The sequence below is a fragment of the Theobroma cacao genome, chromosome 5 (genome assembly GCF_000208745.1).
Source record: "Theobroma cacao cultivar B97-61/B2 chromosome 5, Criollo_cocoa_genome_V2, whole genome shotgun sequence".
Classification (NCBI taxonomy): Eukaryota; Viridiplantae; Streptophyta; class Magnoliopsida; order Malvales; family Malvaceae; genus Theobroma; species Theobroma cacao.
In genome coordinates, this window is record NC_030854.1 from 1,560,256 (window position 1) to 1,582,423 (window position 22,168).

The following is a 22,168-nucleotide window of genomic DNA, read 5'->3' on the forward strand; positions in this document are numbered from 1 at the left end:
AAATCAACAAATTCAAGCCCAAAATGACTTGTTGTTAAGATTGAACTTCTTACCATAAGATGAAACCTTTGTTAGTAGCAACATGGATGCGTTGCTGATGCATATGTTACGAGTCATTACTCTCTTTACAAAAAGTTAATTTATTTAAGTATGTAACAATCACATTTATAAATTCAATATTTTTTTTTATTTATTCGATATGAAATCTCATAACATTTTCTCTCATTTAAATTTACAATATCCTCGTTACAAATGGAGTTACCTTATCTATTTTGTGCATTGAAATGCTTGGTGTGATATCAAAATTGAGTCCAAATTGACTCTGATATCACCTTATCACGAAACTATACATTATCTTCCTTTCAAAAAGATAAGTTAATAAAATATAAAACATTCATATTTATAAACTAAAAACTCATCTCTTAATTAACTAAGAATGAACACTAGTTAAACTGGTAAATTAGTATTCATATTGACTGATTTTAATGCTCAATTCACACCAATAGTCTTTTCCTTCGATAGAACATTAACCCTCTTAGAAATAGGTTATTACCCTTTGCTCAATCTCATAATTAATCCATCATCTCAGTACTTTACTTTCAATTTTCAGCTATGAAAAATGTGGAAAGATAATGTGATGCCATAACTAAATACGCTATAGAGAGTGAAAGAAACAATATCTTAACCTATTGGGTAGGATAAGTTTGACATTTGACTTTGAGTTTTGATAAAAGAAACAGAACTGTCGGTTTCCAATTAAACAGAACATGATCCTTTTACAAACAGGGAGATCCCTTTAAAATCTGTGGCCCTTTTTCCATGCGGGCAGCTATATCTGACTTTGAACAAAGTCAGCAACCCATTTCAGTTTAAATAAATATAAAATAAAATATGGCCATGATTTGTTGGGTAGCCACGAAATTTCATTACCTTTTCTCTCCTTGAAACCTTACAAATTCAACTTGAGGGAGAAAGGGACACCTTTCATATCACAAAAGATTGAGGATTTAGTCCTCACCATCCATGCTTTTCAGTCAACACCGAAATAGTTGACAACACATTTCAAACACAAAGAATTTGCTATTACTTTTGTTTTTAAAAAAAATTCTTACTATTTGTTTTCGATTTCTGAAAGAGATTAGTGTATTTGTGAATCATGGTTTAAGCGTTATATATGTATGAATAATGAATTGTTAGAACATATACCAAAAGATTCATTTTAATTTAAAGTGTTTTTTTATATTTATTGAACATTTTATTATTCATATGAATATAACGCTTGAATCTTTTAAATTAATGTAAAACTTTGTCTGAAACATGATATACTGGACAGGCAGACACCGCATCCTTAGTTTATGTAACATAGTATTCAGGCAATAAGGCATGTACAAAGTGATACCAGAAACTATTATAATAAGAGACACCAGAAGCTAAGAGAAGAAAGAGTAAGGAAACAAGCTGCAACAAAACTGATGGAGATTTCATTCAGTGGCTGCTGATACAAATACAAGCCTAAAGATTCAAAAATACCTTAACTGATCTTCAGAATTTGATAAGTAAATCCGCATAAAGTATGACTAGCACTAAGCTAAGTCAACAAGCTATCAACTAAAACCAAATTAATAAACATAAACAAGTAATATAAGTCACAATAAGCATGCCTAATTGTCTGCCACTAAGCTGCAGCAGAGAGATGTTAGTCTGTAGAGACCAGAAACTAATCCTCAAGGAACAATCTAACAAGACTTCAAGGAAAATCTCAATTCTAACAAAGAGCAAGCGAGCGTGATTTGCAATAACCATGATTGAATGTACAAGTAAAATCTAGTATTTCGAGTTTGTTGTTTTTCTTCTTTGTAGATTATGCAGCTAAGACAAATAATGTCATGACGACATCATATATGCACAGTAGATTTTCAATATTTTAAATACTTTAGTTTTTTTTATTTAAATGGATCCTCCATCTTAAGGTAGCCAAGCCCAAAGTAAACAGAAATGGCCGCAGAAACCACCATTTGATTCTCCTCAGCCTCATTATCCAACCATTGCTGGGCGGCTCCCAAGGTCTACCTAGGTTCAACAACAACACTGACCAGGAATCCCTTCTTGCATTTAAGTCTGAGATAAGTCGTGATCCTCTCGGAGTTCTTGGGACCTGGAATCTGAGTACTTCCTTCTGCAACTGGACCGGAGTTACTTGTAATGTCACTAAGCAGAGAGTTACAGGTATCAACCTTGAAAACCATGGACTTGTGGGTATCATTGCTCTTCATATTGGCAACCTCTCCTTTCTTAACTACTTGAACCTTCAAAACAACAGTTTTCTTGGAAACCTTCCGCAAGAAATGGGTCAGCTTTTCCGGTTAAGAACACTGATTCTAGGTTCTAACCAAATTCAAGGCACAATACCATCATCTTTAAGTTTATGTACTAGACTTACTCTTCTTGATCTGTCAATCAACAGGCTCCAAGGAACCATTCCAAAAGAATTAGGTTCACTTTCAGAGCTTCAAGACGTATCTTTGGCTCAAAATTTTCTCACAGGCCCTATTCCATCTTCATTTGTGAATCTCTCTTCTTTGACAAATCTAATTCTAATGTCAAACGGCCTACATGGACAGATACCGGAAGGGTTGGGTCACCTCCCCTTTTTAATCAACCTTCAGGTCGGCCTTAATAGCATTTCTGGTGAAATCCCACCTTCATTGTTCAATAGTTCCTCGTTGATTGCCTTAGCTGTGGCTGGCAATAGACTCACTGGTACCCTCCCTCCAGATATGTTTACTACTTTAACTAGCTTAACAACCCTTTACTTGGGAGGAAATCTTTTGTCCGGACGCATACCACCGTCTTTAGGCAATGCTTCAAACTTAGTTCGTGTTGATCTCTCTAATAACAGTTTCAGTGGCCAAATTCCATTACTGTGGAACCTGCCAAATATTCAAATTTTGAGCTTACAGATTAACAAGCTCGTTAATGCGGGCAACATGGATTTCATAACTTCTTTGGCAAATTCTACCCAACTTCAAGTATTTCGGTGGCGGAAAATCAGCTCACATTGGAGGAAGACCAAAGACCCAACCTAATGAAAGGCCGCCAACCAAATCATCAACTCACCTTTATGTCAGCTAGTTGCTATTTCTAAATGTGAATTTATCTTTTAAAGATACATAACACGTATATCATTCCATTTTTAATATATTTTACACATAATCTGTGTGATTAAGCATAAATTTTTTGAGGAATTAAAACATATTCTGATTGCATTTATAAGCAGACAACATATTTACCTTTCCAGACAGGCTTATTTTAAGCCCAAAGGTCTAAATATCAATGAATTCAGGCCTATGGTTATAGCAAGTTGGGCAAGTTCCCAATTCTGGAAATTTCAGCATACAGAAAAAAGAACACTAACTGATTGAATTATGTCAGAGATGATGAGCCATTCGACAAAATAGAATTGCATGGAAGGGTTTGGAACTGCAAAGTGTAAATGATGGCAATCCTGGATTTTCTTCCTCAAGAAAAGGATCACAAGGTCAAGAATCAGGGCCAGTAGCTGACATCTCTGTCAAGTAAATGCCCAAGCTACAGATAACAATGGATGAGATAACGAAAGTTGTCTTAGCCTTGTGTTTTTTGCACTTGGGAAACCAAAAGAATGAATGCTTTTGGCCTGTAGTTTGCCACGTTGCATTTTTTATTTATTTATTTTAATTTTTTTACATTGCGCAGAGGCAGAAGTTTCTGGAGTTGCCGTTATCTTTCCTATCTTTGGATTCAATCTAAATTTACTCTGGGAAGGGTGCATCTTCCACAAGCCAAAGATTACATTCCACTCTGAGGATAAGAAAGGCTGTTAAAATAAAAAACCTTTCTTAACCATTGCCATCCCAAGTGTAACAGGCCCCATATTCCAGAACCAACGTAGTAATAAAACTCCAAAATCTTTATTGTGTGGCCATCAGCCAATTCGTAAGCCAATCCACAGGATTTCTCCCACTGTTCTCCGCCCTCCTATAACTCGTCCCTATAAAGCTCCCCACCCAACCAATCTTCCATCTTCAAATCCACAACACTCCAAGAACTGTTTTGTTGAGATTTTGTTTTCAGTTTCATTTCGTCGTGTTGCCATTTAAAGCCCATTCCTAATTCTGATCTCAGCCGTTGAGTCATGGCTACTGCTGTCTCAGCCGTAGGAGCTGTTAACAGGGTGCCGGTACTATGTTTTTTCCCGCCCTAATTTGCTTTCTTGTCTTAGTCATTGCCGTAGCATCTCTCGACTTTGTAGACCTTTTAACTGTCTCTTTTATAGTTTTTATCGTCTTTCAAACTTCTGGGTCTTACTTCAACTAGAAGAAGAAAATGGAAAAAGAATGAATTTGCAAACTGTGAATTCTTTTCTTAAGGATATGGAATCGGTTGTTTTGTTACAATCTTGTGGTGCGGTAGTAAAAAAGGGAGTGTCTTTGTTGCAGTGGAACTTGAATGGCTCTGGGCCTGCAGCAGCATCACTTCCAAGCTCAGCGTTCTTGGGAAACACTCTGAAGAAGGTTACCTCCAAGATCAGCCACCGGAAGGTTTCTCCAAAAAATTTCAAGGTTGTTGCTGAATATGATGAGTCAAAGCAGACCTCAAAGGACAGGTGGAAGGGGCTTGCCTATGATGAATCTGATGACCAACAGGATATTACAAGAGGAAAGGGAATGGTGGACACTCTCTTCCAGGCTTCTATGGGGACAGGAACTCACCATGCTATCATGAGTTCCTATGACTACATCAGCCAAGGCCTTCGCATGTAAGTGGCTAATTAATTAAGGAATCTCACAATTGATGTAAGTTTAAGACTACTGCATGGAATTGCAGTGTGAGATTGAATTTTGACAAGGAACAATATTGCTGAACTGTTTGTAGGTACAACTTGGACAATACCATGGATGGGTTCTACATTGCTCCTGCTTTCATGGACAAGGTTGTTGTTCACATCACCAAAAATTTCTTGAGCCTGCCAAACATTAAGGTGTGTTGATAGAATGTCTTGAGATTTGTTCAATCAGCTGTATAATTTTTGTTGAATATCAAGAAAGTTGGATAATTTGTGAATTACTGTGACAGGTGCCTCTCATCTTGGGTATTTGGGGAGGTAAAGGTCAAGGGAAATCATTCCAATGTGAGCTTGTCTTTGCCAAGATGGGAATCAAGTAAGTTAATGTAATTTTTTTTTATTGTTATTGCTTTCTTCACTTTGAATCTTTGATGATTCAGGAAAATTGTTGAAAAAGAGGGAGAAAATTGAAAATTTGTGAGCCTATTAGTAGTTCTTTTGGCAACATGTTTGGCAGAATGTGCTTAATTGATTTGTAAAAGAGTAAAACTTTCAAATATTCATTTAGATATTTAATATCCTTACTCTTTGATCCTATGACCATGAGTATAGCAGTCCCATTATGATGAGTGCTGGTGAATTGGAAAGCGGGAATGCTGGGGAGCCTGCAAAATTGATCAGACAAAGGTATCGTGAGGCAGCAGACATCATCAGGAAGGGAAAGATGTGCTGCCTCTTCATCAACGATCTTGATGCAGGTGCTGGAAGGATGGGTGGAACCACCCAATATACAGTCAACAATCAAATGGTGAATGCTACCCTGATGAACATTGCCGATAACCCAACAAATGTTCAGCTCCCTGGTATGTACAACAAGGAAGAGAACCCCCGTGTTCCTATCATAGTCACTGGTAATGACTTCTCCACATTGTATGCTCCTCTCATCCGCGATGGTCGTATGGAGAAATTCTACTGGGCTCCTACTCGGGAAGATAGGATTGGTGTGTGCTCTGGTATTTTCAAAACCGACCATGTTCCTTATGAAGACATCGTCAAGCTTGTTGACACTTTCCCTGGACAATCTATTGGTATGCCTTCCTTACCTTAAGGATACCTTCTAATAAGTGCAAAAATGAAATTGATGGGAGAATACTAATATGCATACTTATTGCAGATTTCTTCGGTGCCCTCAGGGCTAGAGTATACGATGATGAAGTGAGGAAATGGGTTTCAGAAGTTGGAGTACAAAATGTTGGGAAAAGGCTGGTGAATTCAAAGGAGGGCCCTCCAACGTTTGAGCAGCCAAAAATGACTCTTGAGAAGCTACTTGAGTATGGAAACATGCTTGTCCAAGAACAGGAGAATGTAAAGAGAGTCCAGTTGGCTGATAAGTACTTGAAAGAGGCAGCTCTTGGAGATGCTAATGATGATGCCATCGAGAATGGAAGCTTCTATGGTTAGACCCTTGATCCTAGAGGCCTTGATGGTGACTTGCATCTGGCTTTAGGATTATAAATAAATGAAAACAATAAAGGATATAGGAAGATTATAATTAATCTTTTCATAATTGTTTGGATGCAGGCAAAGCAGCTCAGCAGGTTAATCTGCCTGTCCCTGAAGGCTGCACAGATCCATCAGCAACAAACTTCGATCCAACTGCCAGAAGTGATGATGGGAGCTGCGTTTATAGTTAAACATGTCATGAAGAGAGAATTATCTCTAAGAATGATTGACCTACTCTGTTGGATAGAGTAGTATCTTAATTTTTAATTGTGTTTTAGCATATAGTATTCTTTGTTACCATAATTTAATCCCTATAGTTATACAACTTAATTAACATTTTCGTGTATAAGAATTACAATGACACTCTCTCATCATCCATATTAGTGTGTGTATCTTTTAGGAATTGAGAGCTGTGAAGTTTCCATCAGTGAGATGATTAAGTAAATCAGACCCTTAAACTATGTGCTACTTGTATGATATCCGGATTTGCTGTTGCACCTGTTTTCTAATTTCTAGAGGGACCATCCGGAAGGCAAGGTCATGGAGTACCATAAAATGTACGGCAACAAGCCAACAGCAAGCCATAGTATTGACCCCATAGAGTTACCTTGCAAACTTTCTGCCCCAGGCTAGAAAATGAACTTGGACCCAGCCCACCTGATGTCTCGATGTAGCTTTAAATGGGCCGATCTTATTCTTCATACGTCACTTACAGATTTGTGCGGAAAGAGCTGTGGCCAGTATATAAATGACCAACGCTATTATTGTCAGTAGTGGTTAAATAATCGAACCATTTTTTAAATAAGAAGCACATGCTGAAGTCTAATTGTCAGAAGGGTGCTGATAAACCTTGTCCAAAAGCATCCCAAGCTCCAACTATTTGCAATATCTTATTATCTGTTAAAAAGTTCAGCTTAATTTAGGGCGAGTACGCTGTTTCAGCTGTCTCCTCCCGCTGGTATTGAAATGTCCAATACACACAGAATCCAGGCTGTAAAGAAATGAATCTGTGAACTCATCTCTTCTGCTTGGTTTCTCAGGATTCGGGGTTTGGTCCAACTTTTTAAGATAGCGGCAGTAACCCGAGATGGGGGGGTATGTTCTCCAGTCTCAACAAGGGTCATATCAGACAAGAGAATCATCATCTCGTCTGCGTGACATTAGGTGGGGCTAAATCTGCATAACTTAACGGCAATTGTCCTTTATTCGTTTTCATTAGTTTAATATCCATGAAATAAAAGGTTTCAACTGCAAGTTGATCTGGTGATTAAACTAATGGGGAGCAGTAGCCCAATACGTTTTTAATAACCCTTTGTTTTGTCCCCAAGCCAAGCCATCCTAGTCATCCTCGCCGCCCCCCTTTTTCTTTCAGAAAGTCAACAAATGGGTTTGAAGAATTGAACCCTTATCTTAATCTAAACAGTCAAAATGTTGAGCTTAAATTATTGCCAAGGTGGCTCATCACCGTCTTCTTTGTGTTGAAAATGAGAGATTCCATCCCAAACTGCTGCTAACAATAGTATAGCAGTTTTCAAATTTGGGTCTCTACTATTAGTTAGGCTGCTTCTTGAAAGTTGAAATTCCTTCGGAAAATGGATTTACCCCATCAAAGGAAGACAACTTGCTTAGTGTAGTGTAGTGGGCATTTTTTCATCTAGTATTCCTTGGAATTTCGAAGTTACACTTTGCCGCACCACATGATAGCTTGTAGGGACAGGTTAATCATTGCAGCAAGAAACTTGAATCTTGTCAATTCCTTGTAATAATGTAAGATCAATCCTTGATCTTATGATGAAACAACAATTAAATTGATTTTTTAAATTCAAACTTGCTTGGAGTGGTGGCGTAAAGCTTGACCAGCTACTTAATTTCTCAACCACTCCTATCCTCTTCTTTCTTTTCTGTCACCTCTCTGAGAAAGAAAGCAACAGAAGAATGCAAATTTTATTGTAATTCTCATTTCTGCAACCTTTTCTTTTCTTTTTTTATGGTTGCTATGAATGAATGCATTAATTATTCTTCAATGTTCAAAACTGTCAGATGAGCCCCATGGACTGCTTTTTGGCCTGCTTTGTCCTTAAAAAAATATTTTGCCCCATGCCTTGTTCAATGTCTGTTTCCATAATTTTACATCACATATTCAATTTTATATTATCAATTAAAAATTTTAATCTTAATCTTAAAATCCCCACCTCTAAAAGAAAAGCCCTTGTTGTTAGTATTGAAAATATGAGTAACACAAACCACATTTTTTTAATATTCCCATTAACATGGATTTATTGAAGAGGAAAAACAGAGCACGTTACTGGAAAGAACTTTTGTCCCCTGCTTTTTTTTTTTTTAAGGCCTTGATTTGCATAAAAAAGAACAGGTTGACAGAACATTAATTATGGCATCGATTCAATGAAATGATTCAAATTGTTGAGAGCATCAAGAAGAATGTTTCATTATTAGATTTTTCAACAGTATTTAAAAAGTGGAAGATTGGGTCTAAACTTGAACCTTCAAATTTCTGCGTTTTGTGTTTAGAGCAACCTGTTATGGTCGAACAATACATGTTTCTTTGAAAGGCAAGTAAGAAGAAGCTCACAACTTTCCTGCGGTGACAAGAAGAAGCTCATAACTTTTATTCGGTGACCAGGTCTAGGTCCACAAACGTGGCTCACCCTTCTTCAGAGGGAAAGTTGGTGTGGGCTAATCAGAAAAGGACGCTCACGTATGCACCATAAATGAAACCCTTTTTTTCACGGTTCAGTTCATTTCACTAGATCAAAACGCCAACCCCAATCTCCTTTCTCGTAAGTAGTTCAGACTCTGGCTCGGTATGGCCTGTGCCAAAACCTAACCAAAAGCAGAACCCATATTTCAAAAGCGCCACCCTCTCTCTCTCTCTCTCTCTCTCTCTCTCGTTAGCTCTATCTGTTGGCCCATGTAAGCATTGCACAATTTGATGCCTTATCACTCTCCCTTTAAGCTCTATCATTAGATCTCTTTCGAGCTTCGCCAACCTTTTCTCTTTCCACAAAAACGACTTAAAAATGACCATAATTTCTTCAAAGCTCACATTCCCTTGTCACCAACCTCTTTCAAATTTATAAACGTTTTGATCCTGGTGCCTTCAATTTCACTCTCTCTTGTCCTTAGCATGGCTTATTTCCTCCCACTTCTGTCTACTCTCTTCTTCCTCTTAATCTCTTCTTCTTCTTCCCAACCCACCGAGCTCTACTTTCCAGGATTCAAAGACATAAATCCCAACAACTTAACATTAACAGGTATTGCACAGATTGAGAAGAACGGGATTCTATGCGTGACCAATGACACCAGTCGTTTAATAGGTCACGCTTTTTATAGCTCCCCATTTAGATTCAAGAACTCAAGCAATGGCCAAGCTTTTTCCTTTTCTACCTCCTTCGCTTTGGCTATAGTTCCAGAGTATCCAAAACTGGGTGGTCACGGCCTTGCTTTCACAATCACTGCTTCCAAAGATCTCAAAGCACTTCCGAGTCAGTATCTTGGAATCCTCAACGCAACTGATATGGGTAACTTCTCAAACCATCTCGTAGCAGTTGAGTTCGACACGGTTCAGGATTTTGAGTTCCAGGACATCAACGACAACCATATTGGCATCGACCTCAACAGCTTGGACTCAAATGCCTCGGCTCCTGCCAGTTACTATACGGATGGTTCCACAAAGCAAAATCTTACTCTCAAGAGTGGAAAACCAATCCAAGCTTGGATCGACTATGATTCCGTTGAACACGTCATCAATGTAACGATCGCACCAAATTCTACAAGACCAAGGTTGCCGATCTTGTCTTTTCATGTAGATCTTTCACCGTATTTTCAGGAGTTTATGTACGTTGGTTTCTCAGCTTCAACAGGGTTACTTGCTAGCTCGCATTATATTCTAGGTTGGAGCTTTAAAATCAATGGACAAGCTCAGGCTCTTGATCTGTCCTCTCTGCCTTTACTCCCCGGACCACCAAAAAAGGATACAGCTTTAACAGTTGGGGTCTCAGTTTCATCCGTTATTTTTGTAATAATTGCTCTATCCATTGCCATTTATTTCATTATCAAAATCAAGAACGCAGATGTGATTGAAGATTGGGAGCTGGAGATTGGACCTCAAAGATACCCTTACCAAGAACTCAAGCAAGCAACCAATGGCTTCAGTGACAAAACCTTACTTGGGCACGGTGGTTTTGGTAGAGTATACAAAGGAACACTTCGAAATGCAAAGACTGAAGTTGCTGTCAAGCGAATTTCTCATGAATCAAAGCAGGGTTTGCGTGAATTTTTATCAGAAATTGCCAGCATCGGAAGGCTTCGCCATCGAAACTTGGTTCAGTTGTTGGGGTGGTGCAGGAGAAGAGGTGATCTTCTTCTTGTCTATGATTTCATGGCTAATGGAAGCTTAGATAAGTTTTTGTTTGATGAACCACAAACAATCCTGAGTTGGGAGCAGAGATTCAGGATTATAAAGGGTGTTGCTTCTGGGCTTCTCTATTTACATGAAGGCTATGAACAAATTGTGGTTCATAGAGATGTTAAGGCCAGTAATGTGTTATTAGATGATGAGATGAATGGAAGATTAGGTGATTTTGGCCTGGCAAGATTGTATGAACACGGTTCAAATCCGGGGACAACTCGGGTGGTGGGCACATTGGGTTATCTAGCACCGGAGCTGCCCAAGACAGGAAAAGCCACAACAAGCTCCGATGTCTATGCTTTCGGTGCACTCTTGCTTGAGGTTGCCTGTGGGCGCAGGCCCCTAGAACCCAAGGCATTGCCTGAGGAATTAGTATTGGTTGATTGGGTATGGGAGAAGTTTAGACAAGGGATGGTCCTTGAGATGGTAGACACTCGGCTCAACGGCCAATACGATCAGGGTGAAATGTTGATGGTACTTAAACTAGGCCTAATCTGTTCGAATGATGTCCCTGTGGCACGCCCTAGCATGAGGCAAGTACTGAGGTTTCTCGACGGAGAGGCTGAACTACCGGAAAACTTGAGGCCACCGGGGGCATTCGACGGAGGGAAGGCTTTCGCAGAAGGGTTTGATGCTTTTGTGCATTCCCTCGCGTCCTCATCATTTGACAAAATGAGTTCATGTTCATTCATTGAAAACGGTAACGGCGGTACTAGCTTTGCTTCCCTTTCTACCTCCCCACTTTCCCTTCTTCGAGAAACTAGATAGAGTAATGTGATGGAAAGAGTGTTTCATCTTTGTTTTGTTTTTACCTAGGTTGAGCTGTATCATACACTAACCTTTGTCGAAAACTTTTACCAAAGGCAAAAAGACAACGATATTTCACATGTTACAGCACTCTGATTCTTCTTCTTTCTTCTTCAAAGGGCAAATTTTCTGTACTGACAATGCTTTTGGCCTAACGTGTAATGGCATTTATGAGTTGACGTAATGTCTACGTATTTTAATTATGTCTTGTAAACCTATGCTATTAAGTGTTATAAGAACGAAAGTAAACATGATAGGAATAATTAAACGTATTAAGATTTCAATTATGAATAAAAATATATCTATTAAACGTGTAATATGATATATTTAACACATTTATTAAATGAGTCAAGAAATACAATTAAATTAAAATATATATAATTATTAATGAAATATAATTTTAACATTTAAATTTTAAAAAATAATTATTAAAACAATAATATCCATCAACTATAATAAAATTGGCTATCATCATCAATCATATTAAAATTTACTACCATTATCATCAATTATAATAAAAGAAAGTATTTATCTAGAGATTTAAAGTAAATCATAATCTGTCATAAACATGTCAAATAGATATATTTACATGATTAATTAAATAAATTATGAAATATATAAATATATAATAACATAATTAATTAAATACATCTTAAACGAATTTGACATGTTAAAGATACAAAATGGTATTGGTCGCATGCAAAATTATAAGTTCAGTCTTTTGTGATGTGTTAGGCGTGGAAGACAGTCAATATAATACTTTCCAGAGACCATCTTTTTCCTGCCCAGTAAATTAAAAAAAAAAAAAAGAAAACGAACCCTAAAAGCAATTGATCCCCCTTTTCTTTCCAACGGGTTGGTGGATTTTCTCAGGTTCGAGACTGGAAAAGGTTGGCCTGGTGGTTGATTCAACAGCACAAATAGCAGTTCTATATTCGAGTCTAGAACTCGTTGAAAAGATCAAAAGAAAGCCACGGAACTAGTGGAGTTGTCGTATTGGACATGCAATCTCTCTCTTTCCTTTTCAAACCAAAGATAATATTAGCGTAACGATTGGGGTTCAAGTATTACTGATTCAGTCGTTTTTTCGAGTTTAAATTATGTGAATTTCAAAAGTATATGCAAACTAAACTATGTATATTTCCTGCATTTTCTAATGAATTACAGATTTGAAGTCTTTAATATTGATTGCCTAGTGGGATTGTGGTGGTTTGTTGTTTTCAAAAGGCAAAGACCCAAAGAGGAGAGCACCACAAATATCAGCCAAAACCCAAAAATGGTTGGAAAGGACCAGCAACCCCCAAAATTTCTGGCTAAACGTACAGAAAGAGAAGAATACTTTTTCTTGTTTTCTGGCATAGGAACAACGAAGATGAATGGGTAACCCAAACCTCCTCTAGGCCTTTTAGACCATTCCTTCAATACTTGACTTCACTGAGATGAGAAAATGAAACAATATTTCCAGGGACCACGTTTCTGTGATCTTTTTTTTCTGAAGTGGATCATCATTTTAGTGGGACTTATGACTTTTTCTCTATAAATCCGTCAATGCAGTTTGTCGCCCATCGTCACAATTCATCAGTTGAAAACAAAAAAATGGCTAAGCTTCGTAATTCTGTTCAGAAATGATGGGAGCAGACATTATCAACGATACTGCAGATTTTGAACCATAATGCCACCACGAGTTATAAACATTGACTTGTGAAATTCCATGGTTCAAGGGATTTAACAATTCTCAGGGATAACATTTCTTTGACTTCAGAGTCAGATTATTATATTAGTTGATTTCCAAGTTTCAACCATGAATTGAACAGTTAGAACTTTCTCAAAATATCTTTGTGGGATCCCTTCACATGCCACTGTTAACACATGCCTTAAATGATCCACTTCCAGGACCCAAAAGAGAAAAGGAGCCAGGTCTGTGCATTTTGATTTGCTGATAGTTTGCTGTTCTGAATATAGCTATAATGGCTTTTTTATGACGGTTAAGAAACATTTGTCCATTTCTCAGGTTTCTTGGCTTCTCCATATATAGTGATGGTGTCATTACTAAGCAAATTCATTTTGGAGAGAAATCCATTGAATGGCACATGGAATTAATCGGTGAATATACTTAGTCCAGGTGCAATGGCTTTGTTATCTCACGTTTTAATGGATTCCTTTGGGATCATGCATGTATCTCATCACGTTTATTTAATTCTTCAAAATTTTTTAATGTATAAGAATTCCTTTTCCTCATGTACTGAAATTCTGAGGCCCTGCTCTGCCAAGCATTTTGTTGGTATGAAGGAAACTTGCAGTTCATTCATATAATTGTACTAACAGAAAGAGAGAAGCAATAACAATGTATAACTCAAAGACAGCAATGGAAGATTACAACTGATGTGCAATTTACAAGCACTTTAAGAACAAATTAAGGGCCTGCAATTTCAAGAACTATGAAGTAGTAGTGGAGACAAGCTTCTTTTAGCCAATTCTTGGAGGCCTCTGCACTTTTCCTGAAGAGTCAAGGTACAATCGAACCCGACCTTGGTTGAAATCCATGGTAACAAAAGAATTAGCTTGGACCACCTGAATATGGACCCTTGGCATGTCTTCCCTTATCTTTGTCTCTGCTTCCTCTGGGGTCAGGCCTACTAACTCGGGCCATTCCATTTTTGGAGGAGTGTTTGATCCAAGCAAACACCCGTAAGTTCCTGCATCTCACACCTTATCAATAGTGAACCACTAAATATCAAATTATAGCATAGCATATCGTTTAATTTTGAAGAGGATATATATTTATTCAACTCCCAATCAAACAGGATAATCCGACCAAACATGAAGCGGACTAGTTGTCTAATCACTTGAATAATCAAATTTGCGAAACTGTTGATGTGAGAGAGACGGGAAGCAAACAACTTACTTAGTAAGACAGGTGTTGGATCTGTCGATTCACCAGGTTGCTTTTCAGAGGGCTGACTGTGCTGGTTCTCAGCCATGGTGAAAGCAATACTTGTTTGAAGGGCAAACTAGTTTAAATGTCCTCTTCCTGGTTGATTTATTAAATTTCCAAACATTGGTTTTGACACATGGAGAGTTCCAGGCAACTCCTTGACATGGCTGGCATAGAATTTGATAATTACTATGCGCTACAAGAAATAAACGATGCACCTTTCCTGCTAGGCCGGCTTGTTGATGTTGACTCTCATAAACATGGGTAATAAATGGCCGAAATGTATGAACCTTTAACCTGTGAATTCATCCACTTTGGGCTTCCAAGCCGAGGCTGAGCTTTGGAAACCGAATTGTCTTCAATTCATACTATTGGGCTTCTTTTTTTGTTTTCTAGAATTCAACGGCGTTAGCTTCCATTAGTGATTAGCCTGCCAAAGGCCCAAAGTCTGTTTAGTCCATTAGAGATCCCTAAAAGATTAAAAATGTCACAAACAAGTTCTTTCACACACTAACACACTCTTTCGTCTGTGTCGTCTGTCATTACAGCCAACTTTGAGTAAATTGACTACAATCCACATTTCTTTAGACTTTGGGTAGATATGATAGTGCTTTAAAAATATTTTAAAATTTTAAACACCAGTACATAAGCAAATCACGAGTGCCTGATCTATAATATATATGATAGTGCTTTAAATTATTTTTAAATTTTATCTAAACTCGTGACAAGTTAATAGTTTATTATTTGAATCTTATTCAAATTTGACTATAGCATACCTTAAGCTTATTTAATCCAGTCTAATAATTTAAAGTATCCGGTTACAAGATAGGAAAGGTGCCTAACTCTGGCAAACTCCTTTCTAATTTTTTGTTACGCTTAATTGTCCAATCTTGTAAAGGTAAATTTTGACAACAGTTATTTAATAACTGAGAAAATAGTAAACATATGTGAAACGTGATTCTGCAAAAATATTCCACCAGCACACGTTTTTACTTGCCTACTAGCAATAATATAGTTTCTGGATTAAACATTTTTTTAAAGCATAAGCAATAAGATTAATGGGATTTGTTTTTCATGGCATTAGGCCAACACAATCACCAATTTAACATCATTATTTGTATTGAGAAAGGTGTTGGAAAATTGAAAGGATCCACAGCAGACATTTTGGACTTCTTTGTTATGCTCCAACTTATGTTGATGCTGGTCGGATTCACACCTCACCAGTGCAGAACATTCCAAGCAATCAAACCTACCGACCTCCCAGGCGACCATCAATGGGGAAGGTGTTTAGAGTGGGTGGAATGCCTTGACAAATACCAGGAGTATGATAATATAAGGGAAGTAAAGGTTGAGCCTTTGCCAGAAATTTCTATTTCAATGTCCAAGTAACATCTATACAAAAGCAATGCATTAAAATTTATTTAAAAATCTGAGAAAAGTTTACAAATCATCGACCTCCTGAGAGCAGAGACTCTGCAACGGATGATGACTGGGAGAATCCCTTGTAAATAGAAGATGTATATGACATGGCAAAATCATCGAAGCCTTCTCGATGGGCAAATGCTAGGCCGCCGGAAGAGAGAGTAAGTGATGATATTTCCGGCAGAGGAATGTCTCCTTCTAAAAACTGGACACATTGGCGCATGGTTGGCCTTGCTTCAGGTTCTGAGTGGGAGCAGAGCAACCCAAGTTTTAAGACCAACTCGACTTCCTCTGCTACATAATCTGTACCCAGCTTAGGATCCTTTGCCTCAAGAATATCACCTTTGTACCAACAGGAATACACCCAGTCAATCAAAATTACATCTTCTGTTGGAGATTGTGCCTGTATTGGCCTTCTTCCACAGGCAACTTCAAGCAAAAATGCCCCGAAAGCAAACACATCGGTGAGTGGTGTGGCTTTCCCAGTTCTAGTATGCTCTGGAGCCAGATAACCAAGAGTTCCCACAATACGAGTTGTTTGTGGATCTTTACCATGATCATATAATCTTGCAAGGCCAAAATCTCCCAATCTTCCGTTCAATTCTCCATCTAACAAGACATTACTAGCCTTAACATCTCTGTGAATCACCACCTGCTCCCATTCTTCATGTAAATAAAACAATCCTGATGCTACACCTTTGATAACTCTGAATCTTTGTCTCCAATTAAGGGTGACGTTTGGCTGGTCATACAAGTACTTATCCAGACTTCCATTAGGCATGTAGTCATAGACCAAAAGCAGCTCACCTTTACGCCGGCAATAGCCCAAGAGCTTAACTAAATTCCGGTGCCGGAGACGACCGATGCTTACAATTTCTGCTACAAATTCCTTCATCCCTTGCCTTGATTCATGTGAGACTCTTTTCACTGCAATCTCAAGTTTACTGGTCGGTAAAACTCCTCTATAAACCCTTCCAAATCCGCCAGCGCCCACCAGCTCCTTGTCTTTGAATCCTTTTGTTGCAACATACAGATCTTTATACTTGAATCTATGAGGCCCATACTCAAGCTCCCAATCTTCAACAACTTCAGCAAACTTCCTTTTCCTTCTTATGAAATAAGCTACACCGGAAACTGCTGCCAGAACCAAACTCACTAAAATCAAAGGCAACCCAATTGTCAAAAATCTTGATCTTTTCTTTCGTCCTAACCGAGGAAGCTTGGGAAGTTGAGACAGGGTAAGCTCCTGCGCCTGACCATTAATCTTAAAACTCCAACCCAAAACATAATGCGATGTCAGAACAGAACCAGTTGACGATGAAAAACCAACATACATCTCATTGTTAAGAATTGAAGAAAGATCACGAGACAAAGACAAAAGTGGAGTCTTGGGTTTGGGAACATTAATTGGAGCCAAAGTAACGTCCATTCTCTTCTCTAAACCATGATATTCAACCCAAACTTGCATCCGTTGCCCACTGATCAGAGTCAGGTTTCTAAACTGACGGGTGCCATCCTCATAATATCCAGCTGGAAAAGATTTATCGGACTTCAACCCATTAATATCAATCCCAACGTGATTTTCATTGATGTCAGCAAACTCGTTACTTTGTATCGTATCGAGTTCTACAGCAACAACATGATTCGCAGCATTACCCTTGTTGGAATCGTTGAAGAGTCCGAGAAACTGGCTCGGAAGAGTTCCGGGGAGGCCCCTGGTGGGTGCAATCACGAAAGCGATTCCGTGACCGCTGAGATTCGGATATTCAGAGATGATAGCGAAGACAAAGGTCGCGGCGAAGGAAAAAACTGAACCGTTCGTTGAATTCTTGAAGTTTACAGGGTTAGGGTAGAAAGCCTGACCTTTTTGTCGCCAGGTTTCATTGGTGAGCTTTAGAAGTCCATTGGAAGTGAACTTCGCGATGCCATCAAGGCTTAGCTTTGAGGACCGGAAGCCATTGTAGATGAAATCAACATCGCAGGCGGCTGCGAAGCTTATCAGAAGAGCTAGCAGAACTGTAAACCTGAAACACATGGCCACAGTCTGCTAGCTTGCCCTGTTCTTCTCTTCCTCTTTGGTTTCTTGCCTTGTGTATTCTCGATCAACAGTACTTGAGATCAGTACGAGAGTTCATAGAATCTGCCAATCATCAACCGTTCAAGAACTTGACCCCTTGGTTTGACAAATGTAGCCAGTCAAGTAAAGTCACCATAGCAAAAAATTAAAAAAAATAAAATAAAATAAAATTAAGTTGGTTATTATGAAACTTGGGGCTGAAGTTTCAAATTTGAAGATGTAATTGAAATTATTTAATTGAGTTCAATTAGTCAAAATCAAATTGTAGTTTAAATTTACTATTTAACATGAATATTTGTTTATTTATACATAATTATAAAAGAAATATTATAAATACATTAAATCGAAAAGACTCAATTAATTCGAGAATTAAAATACTCAAATTATAATTTTATTATTATTAGAATATTATTTTAAAAAATTTTAATAATATAAAAATTATTAAAACAATAATATCCATCAACTATAATAAAATTGATTTACTACCATTATCATCAACTATAATAAAAGAAAGTATTTATCTAAAGATTTTAGTAGATCACAATCTGTCATAAACATATCAAATAGATATATTTACAAGGTTAATTAAATAAGTATAATAAACGAGTTATGAATTATATGGATATTCAATAACATGATTAATTAAATATATTTTAAACAAATTTGGCATGTTTAAGATGCAAAATGGTATTGGTCGCATGCAAAATTATAAGTTCAGTCTTATTGGCTAAAAGTAATGGAAGAGGTGATATGTTAGGCGTGGAAGACAGTCAATATAATACTTTCCAGAGACCATCTTTTTCCGGCCCAGTAAATTAAAAAGAAGAAACCAAACCCTAAAAGCAATTGATTCCCCTTTTCTTTCCAACGGGTTGGTGGATTTTCTGAGGTTCGAGACTGGAAAAGGTGGGCCTGGTGGTTGGTGGTTGATTCAACAGCACAATAGCGGTTCTATATTCGAGTCTAGAACTCGTTGAAAAGATCAAAAGAAAGCCATGGAACTTGTGGAGTTGTTATATTGGACAAGCAATCTCTCTCTTTCCTTGTTAAACCAAGACAATATTAGCGTAACGATTCGGGTTCAAGTATTACTGATTCAGTCGTTTTTCGAGTTTAAATTATGTGAATTTCAAAAATATATGCAAACTAAACTATGTATATCTCCTGTATTTTCTAATGAATTACAGATTTGAAGTCTTTAATCTTGCCTAGTGGGATTGTGGTGGTTTGTTGTTGTCAAAAGGCAAAGACCCAAAGAGGAGAGCACCACAAATATCAGTCAAAACTCAAAAATGGTTGGAAAGGACCGGCAACCCCCAAAATTTCTGGCTAAGCGTACAGAAAGAGAAGAAGACTTTTCTTGTTTTCTGGAATAGGAACAACGAAGATGAATGGGTACCCAAACTTCCTCTAGGCCTTTTAGACCATTCCTTCAATACTTGACTTCACTGAGATGAGAAAATGAAACAATATTTCCAGGGACCACGTTTCTGTGATCTTTTTTTTCTGTAATGGATCATCATTTTAGTGGGATTTTATGACTTTTTCTCTATAAATCCGTCAATGCAGTTTGTCGGCCATCGTCACAATTCATCAGTTGAAAACAAAAAAATGGCTAAGCTTCGTATTTCTGTACAGATATGATGGGAGCATACATTATCAACGATACTGCAGATTTTGAACCATAATGCCATCACGAGTTGTAAACATAGACTTGTGAAATTCCATGGTTCAGGGGATTTAACAGTTCACAGGGATAACATTTCTTTGACTTCAGAGTCAGATTATTATATTAGTTGATTTCCAAGTTTCAACCATGATTTGAACAGTTAGAACTTTCTCAAAACATCTTTGTGGAATCCCTTCACATGCCACTGTTAACACATGCCTTAGATGATCCATTTCCAGGACCCAAAAAAGAAAAGGAGCTAGGTCTGTGCATTTTGATTTGCTCATAGTTTGCAGTTCTGAATATAGCTACAATGGCTTTTTTATGATGGTAAAGAAACATTTGTCCATTTCTCAGGTTTCTTGGCTCCTCCATATATAGTGATGGTGTCATTACTAAGCAAATTCATTTTGGAGAGAAATCCATTGAATGGCACATGGAATTAATCGGTGAATATACTTAGTCCAGGTGCAATGGCTTTGTTATCTCACGTTTTAGTGGATTTCTTTGGGATCATGCATGTATCTCATCACGTTTATTTAATTCTTTAAATTTTTTTAATGTATAAGAATTCCTTTTCCTCATGTAGGGAAATTCTGAGGCCCTGCTCTGCCAAGCATTTTGTTGGTATGAAGGAAATTTGCAGTTCATTCATATAATTGTACTAACAGAAAGAGAGAAGCAATAACAATGTATAACTCAAAGACAGCAATGGAAGATTACAACTGATGCGCAATTTACAAGCACATTAAGAACAAATTTAGGGCCTGCAATTTCAAGAACTATGAAATAGTATTGGAGACAAGCTGCTTTTAACCAATTCTTGGAGGCCTCTGCACTTTTCCTGAAGGGTCAAGGTACAATCGAGCCCGACCTTGGTTGAAATCCATGGTAACAAAAGAATTAGCTTGGACCACCTGAATGTGGACCCTTGGCATGTCCTCCTTAATCTTTGTCTCTGCTTCCTCTGGGGTCAGGCCTACTAACTCGGGCCATTCCATTTTTGGAGGAGTGTTTGATCCAAGCAAACTCCCGTAAGTTCCTGCATCTCACACCTTATCAATAGTGAACCACTAAATATCAAATTATAGCATAGCAGATCGTTTAATTTTGAAGAGGATAGATATTTTTTCAGCTCCCAATCAAACAGGATAATCTGACCAAACATGAAGCGGACTAGTTGTCTAATCACTTGAATAATCAAATTTGCGAAACTGTTGATGTGAGAGAGACGGGCAGCAAACAACTCACTTGGTAAGACAGGTGTTGAGTCTGTTGATTCACCAGGTTGTTTTTCAGAGGGCTGACTGTGCTGGTTCTCAGCCATGGTGAAAGCAATACTAGTTTGAAGGGAAACTAGTTTAAATGTCCTCTTCCTGATTGATTTATTAAATTTCCAAACTTTGGTTTTGCCACATGGAGAGTTCCAGGCAACTCCTTGACATGGCTGGCATAGAATTTGATAATTACTACGCGCTACAAGAAATAAAGAATGCACCTTTCCTGCTAGGCCGGCTTGTTGATGTTGACTCTCATAAAATCCAGGATTTAGCCATGAACATGGGTAATAAATGGCCGAAATGTATGAACCTTTAACCTGTGAATTTATCCACTTTGGGCTTCCAAGCCTAGGCTGAGCTTTGGAAACCGAATTATCTTTAATTCCTACTATTGGGCTTCTTTTTTTTCTAGAATTCAACAGTGTTAGATTCCATTAGTGATTAGCCTGCCAAAGGCCCAAAGTCTGTTTAGTTCTGCAGTTCCATGCTTTCTCTCTTTTACTAGTCTTGGGTTGGCAAGGACTTTAAGAAAATTTGATAAAATGTTTCAATTATACACTTAATAATTATAAAAATTTTTAAATTTTGATAAATATAAACGTTGCACCTCTCATCACGTTAACATTTTGGAAAAAAAAATAATACCCCTCTCCGAAACAATCGATTTCCACGGGCATTTGCTTAATCTAATAGATTCAGGATAAGAAGTCATGTTGCACGTGTCGACAATAGAGAAACCGGTTTGTAACCAAAGTCCAGAAGTCTTCAGGGCAGATATCCAAGTTATTAGTGGTCTAAATCAGAGGAACTTGGATCATGATAAATCTTATAGCGTGACTTGCAAAGCATGAAAATTACTCTTAGAGTCTGTTTGGTTTGATTTTGTTCTAACTTAAAAACTATTATGAAGTTTTTATGAAAAATAATAGTTTTTAAAATTAAGTTAAAATTATTTAGTAAATTTCTTTTTATAAGTTATAATTTTTGTTAAAATTATTATAAAAGATATTTTTTTTAAAGAGTAATATTATAATTATTTTTAACAAATAAAGATATTTTTGAAACAAAAATAAAAATTCTCTTGTATTTTTTTTTAAAAAAAAGAAAAAGCTCATTCTTGGAGCTTTTTTTAAGTACTTTTTTTTTTTAAATTTTGTTTTTGAAAAAAAAATTATTTTTTTAAAAACTTCTCAAAATATCATGTTTGACTTGATTTTTACT

General features: G+C 37.4%; 5 protein-coding genes across 6 annotated transcripts; 2 read left to right on the forward strand and 3 right to left on the reverse strand.

Moving 5' to 3' along the window:
* LOC18597708 (ribulose bisphosphate carboxylase/oxygenase activase 2, chloroplastic) lies at window positions 3,986-6,789 on the forward strand. Of its 2 annotated transcripts, XM_018120736.1 has the most exons (7): window positions 3,986-4,219; window positions 4,479-4,798; window positions 4,915-5,020; window positions 5,116-5,201; window positions 5,441-5,913; window positions 6,000-6,281; window positions 6,407-6,789. In XM_018120736.1, exons 1-7 carry the CDS (start codon window positions 4,175-4,177, stop codon window positions 6,517-6,519), a joined length of 1,425 nt encoding a protein of 474 aa, XP_017976225.1. In that variant the 5' UTR covers window positions 3,986-4,174; the 3' UTR covers window positions 6,520-6,789. The 2 variants fall into 2 exon arrangements, with proteins under 2 accessions (XP_017976225.1, XP_017976224.1); XM_018120735.1 differs by lacking the exon at window positions 3,986-4,219 and having other exon boundaries at window positions 4,247-4,798.
* On the forward strand, window positions 8,810-11,748 carry LOC18597709 (L-type lectin-domain containing receptor kinase S.4). The gene has a single exon (XM_007026887.2). It carries the CDS (start codon window positions 9,474-9,476, stop codon window positions 11,523-11,525), a length of 2,052 nt encoding a protein of 683 aa, XP_007026949.2. The 5' UTR covers window positions 8,810-9,473; the 3' UTR covers window positions 11,526-11,748.
* LOC18597710 (subtilisin inhibitor CLSI-I) lies at window positions 13,849-14,701 on the reverse strand. The gene is made up of 2 exons (XM_007026888.2): window positions 14,470-14,701; window positions 13,849-14,260 (listed from the first exon to the last, which is right to left on the reverse strand). Exons 1-2 carry the CDS (start codon window positions 14,543-14,545, stop codon window positions 14,031-14,033), a joined length of 306 nt encoding a protein of 101 aa, XP_007026950.2. The 5' UTR covers window positions 14,546-14,701; the 3' UTR covers window positions 13,849-14,030.
* Window positions 15,833-18,077, reverse strand: LOC18597711 (L-type lectin-domain containing receptor kinase IV.1). The gene has a single exon (XM_007026889.2). It carries the CDS (start codon window positions 17,954-17,956, stop codon window positions 15,947-15,949), a length of 2,010 nt encoding a protein of 669 aa, XP_007026951.2. The 5' UTR covers window positions 17,957-18,077; the 3' UTR covers window positions 15,833-15,946.
* Window positions 20,264-21,243, reverse strand: LOC18597712 (subtilisin inhibitor CLSI-I). The gene is made up of 2 exons (XM_018120859.1): window positions 20,919-21,243; window positions 20,264-20,709 (listed from the first exon to the last, which is right to left on the reverse strand). Exons 1-2 carry the CDS (start codon window positions 20,992-20,994, stop codon window positions 20,480-20,482), a joined length of 306 nt encoding a protein of 101 aa, XP_017976348.1. The 5' UTR covers window positions 20,995-21,243; the 3' UTR covers window positions 20,264-20,479.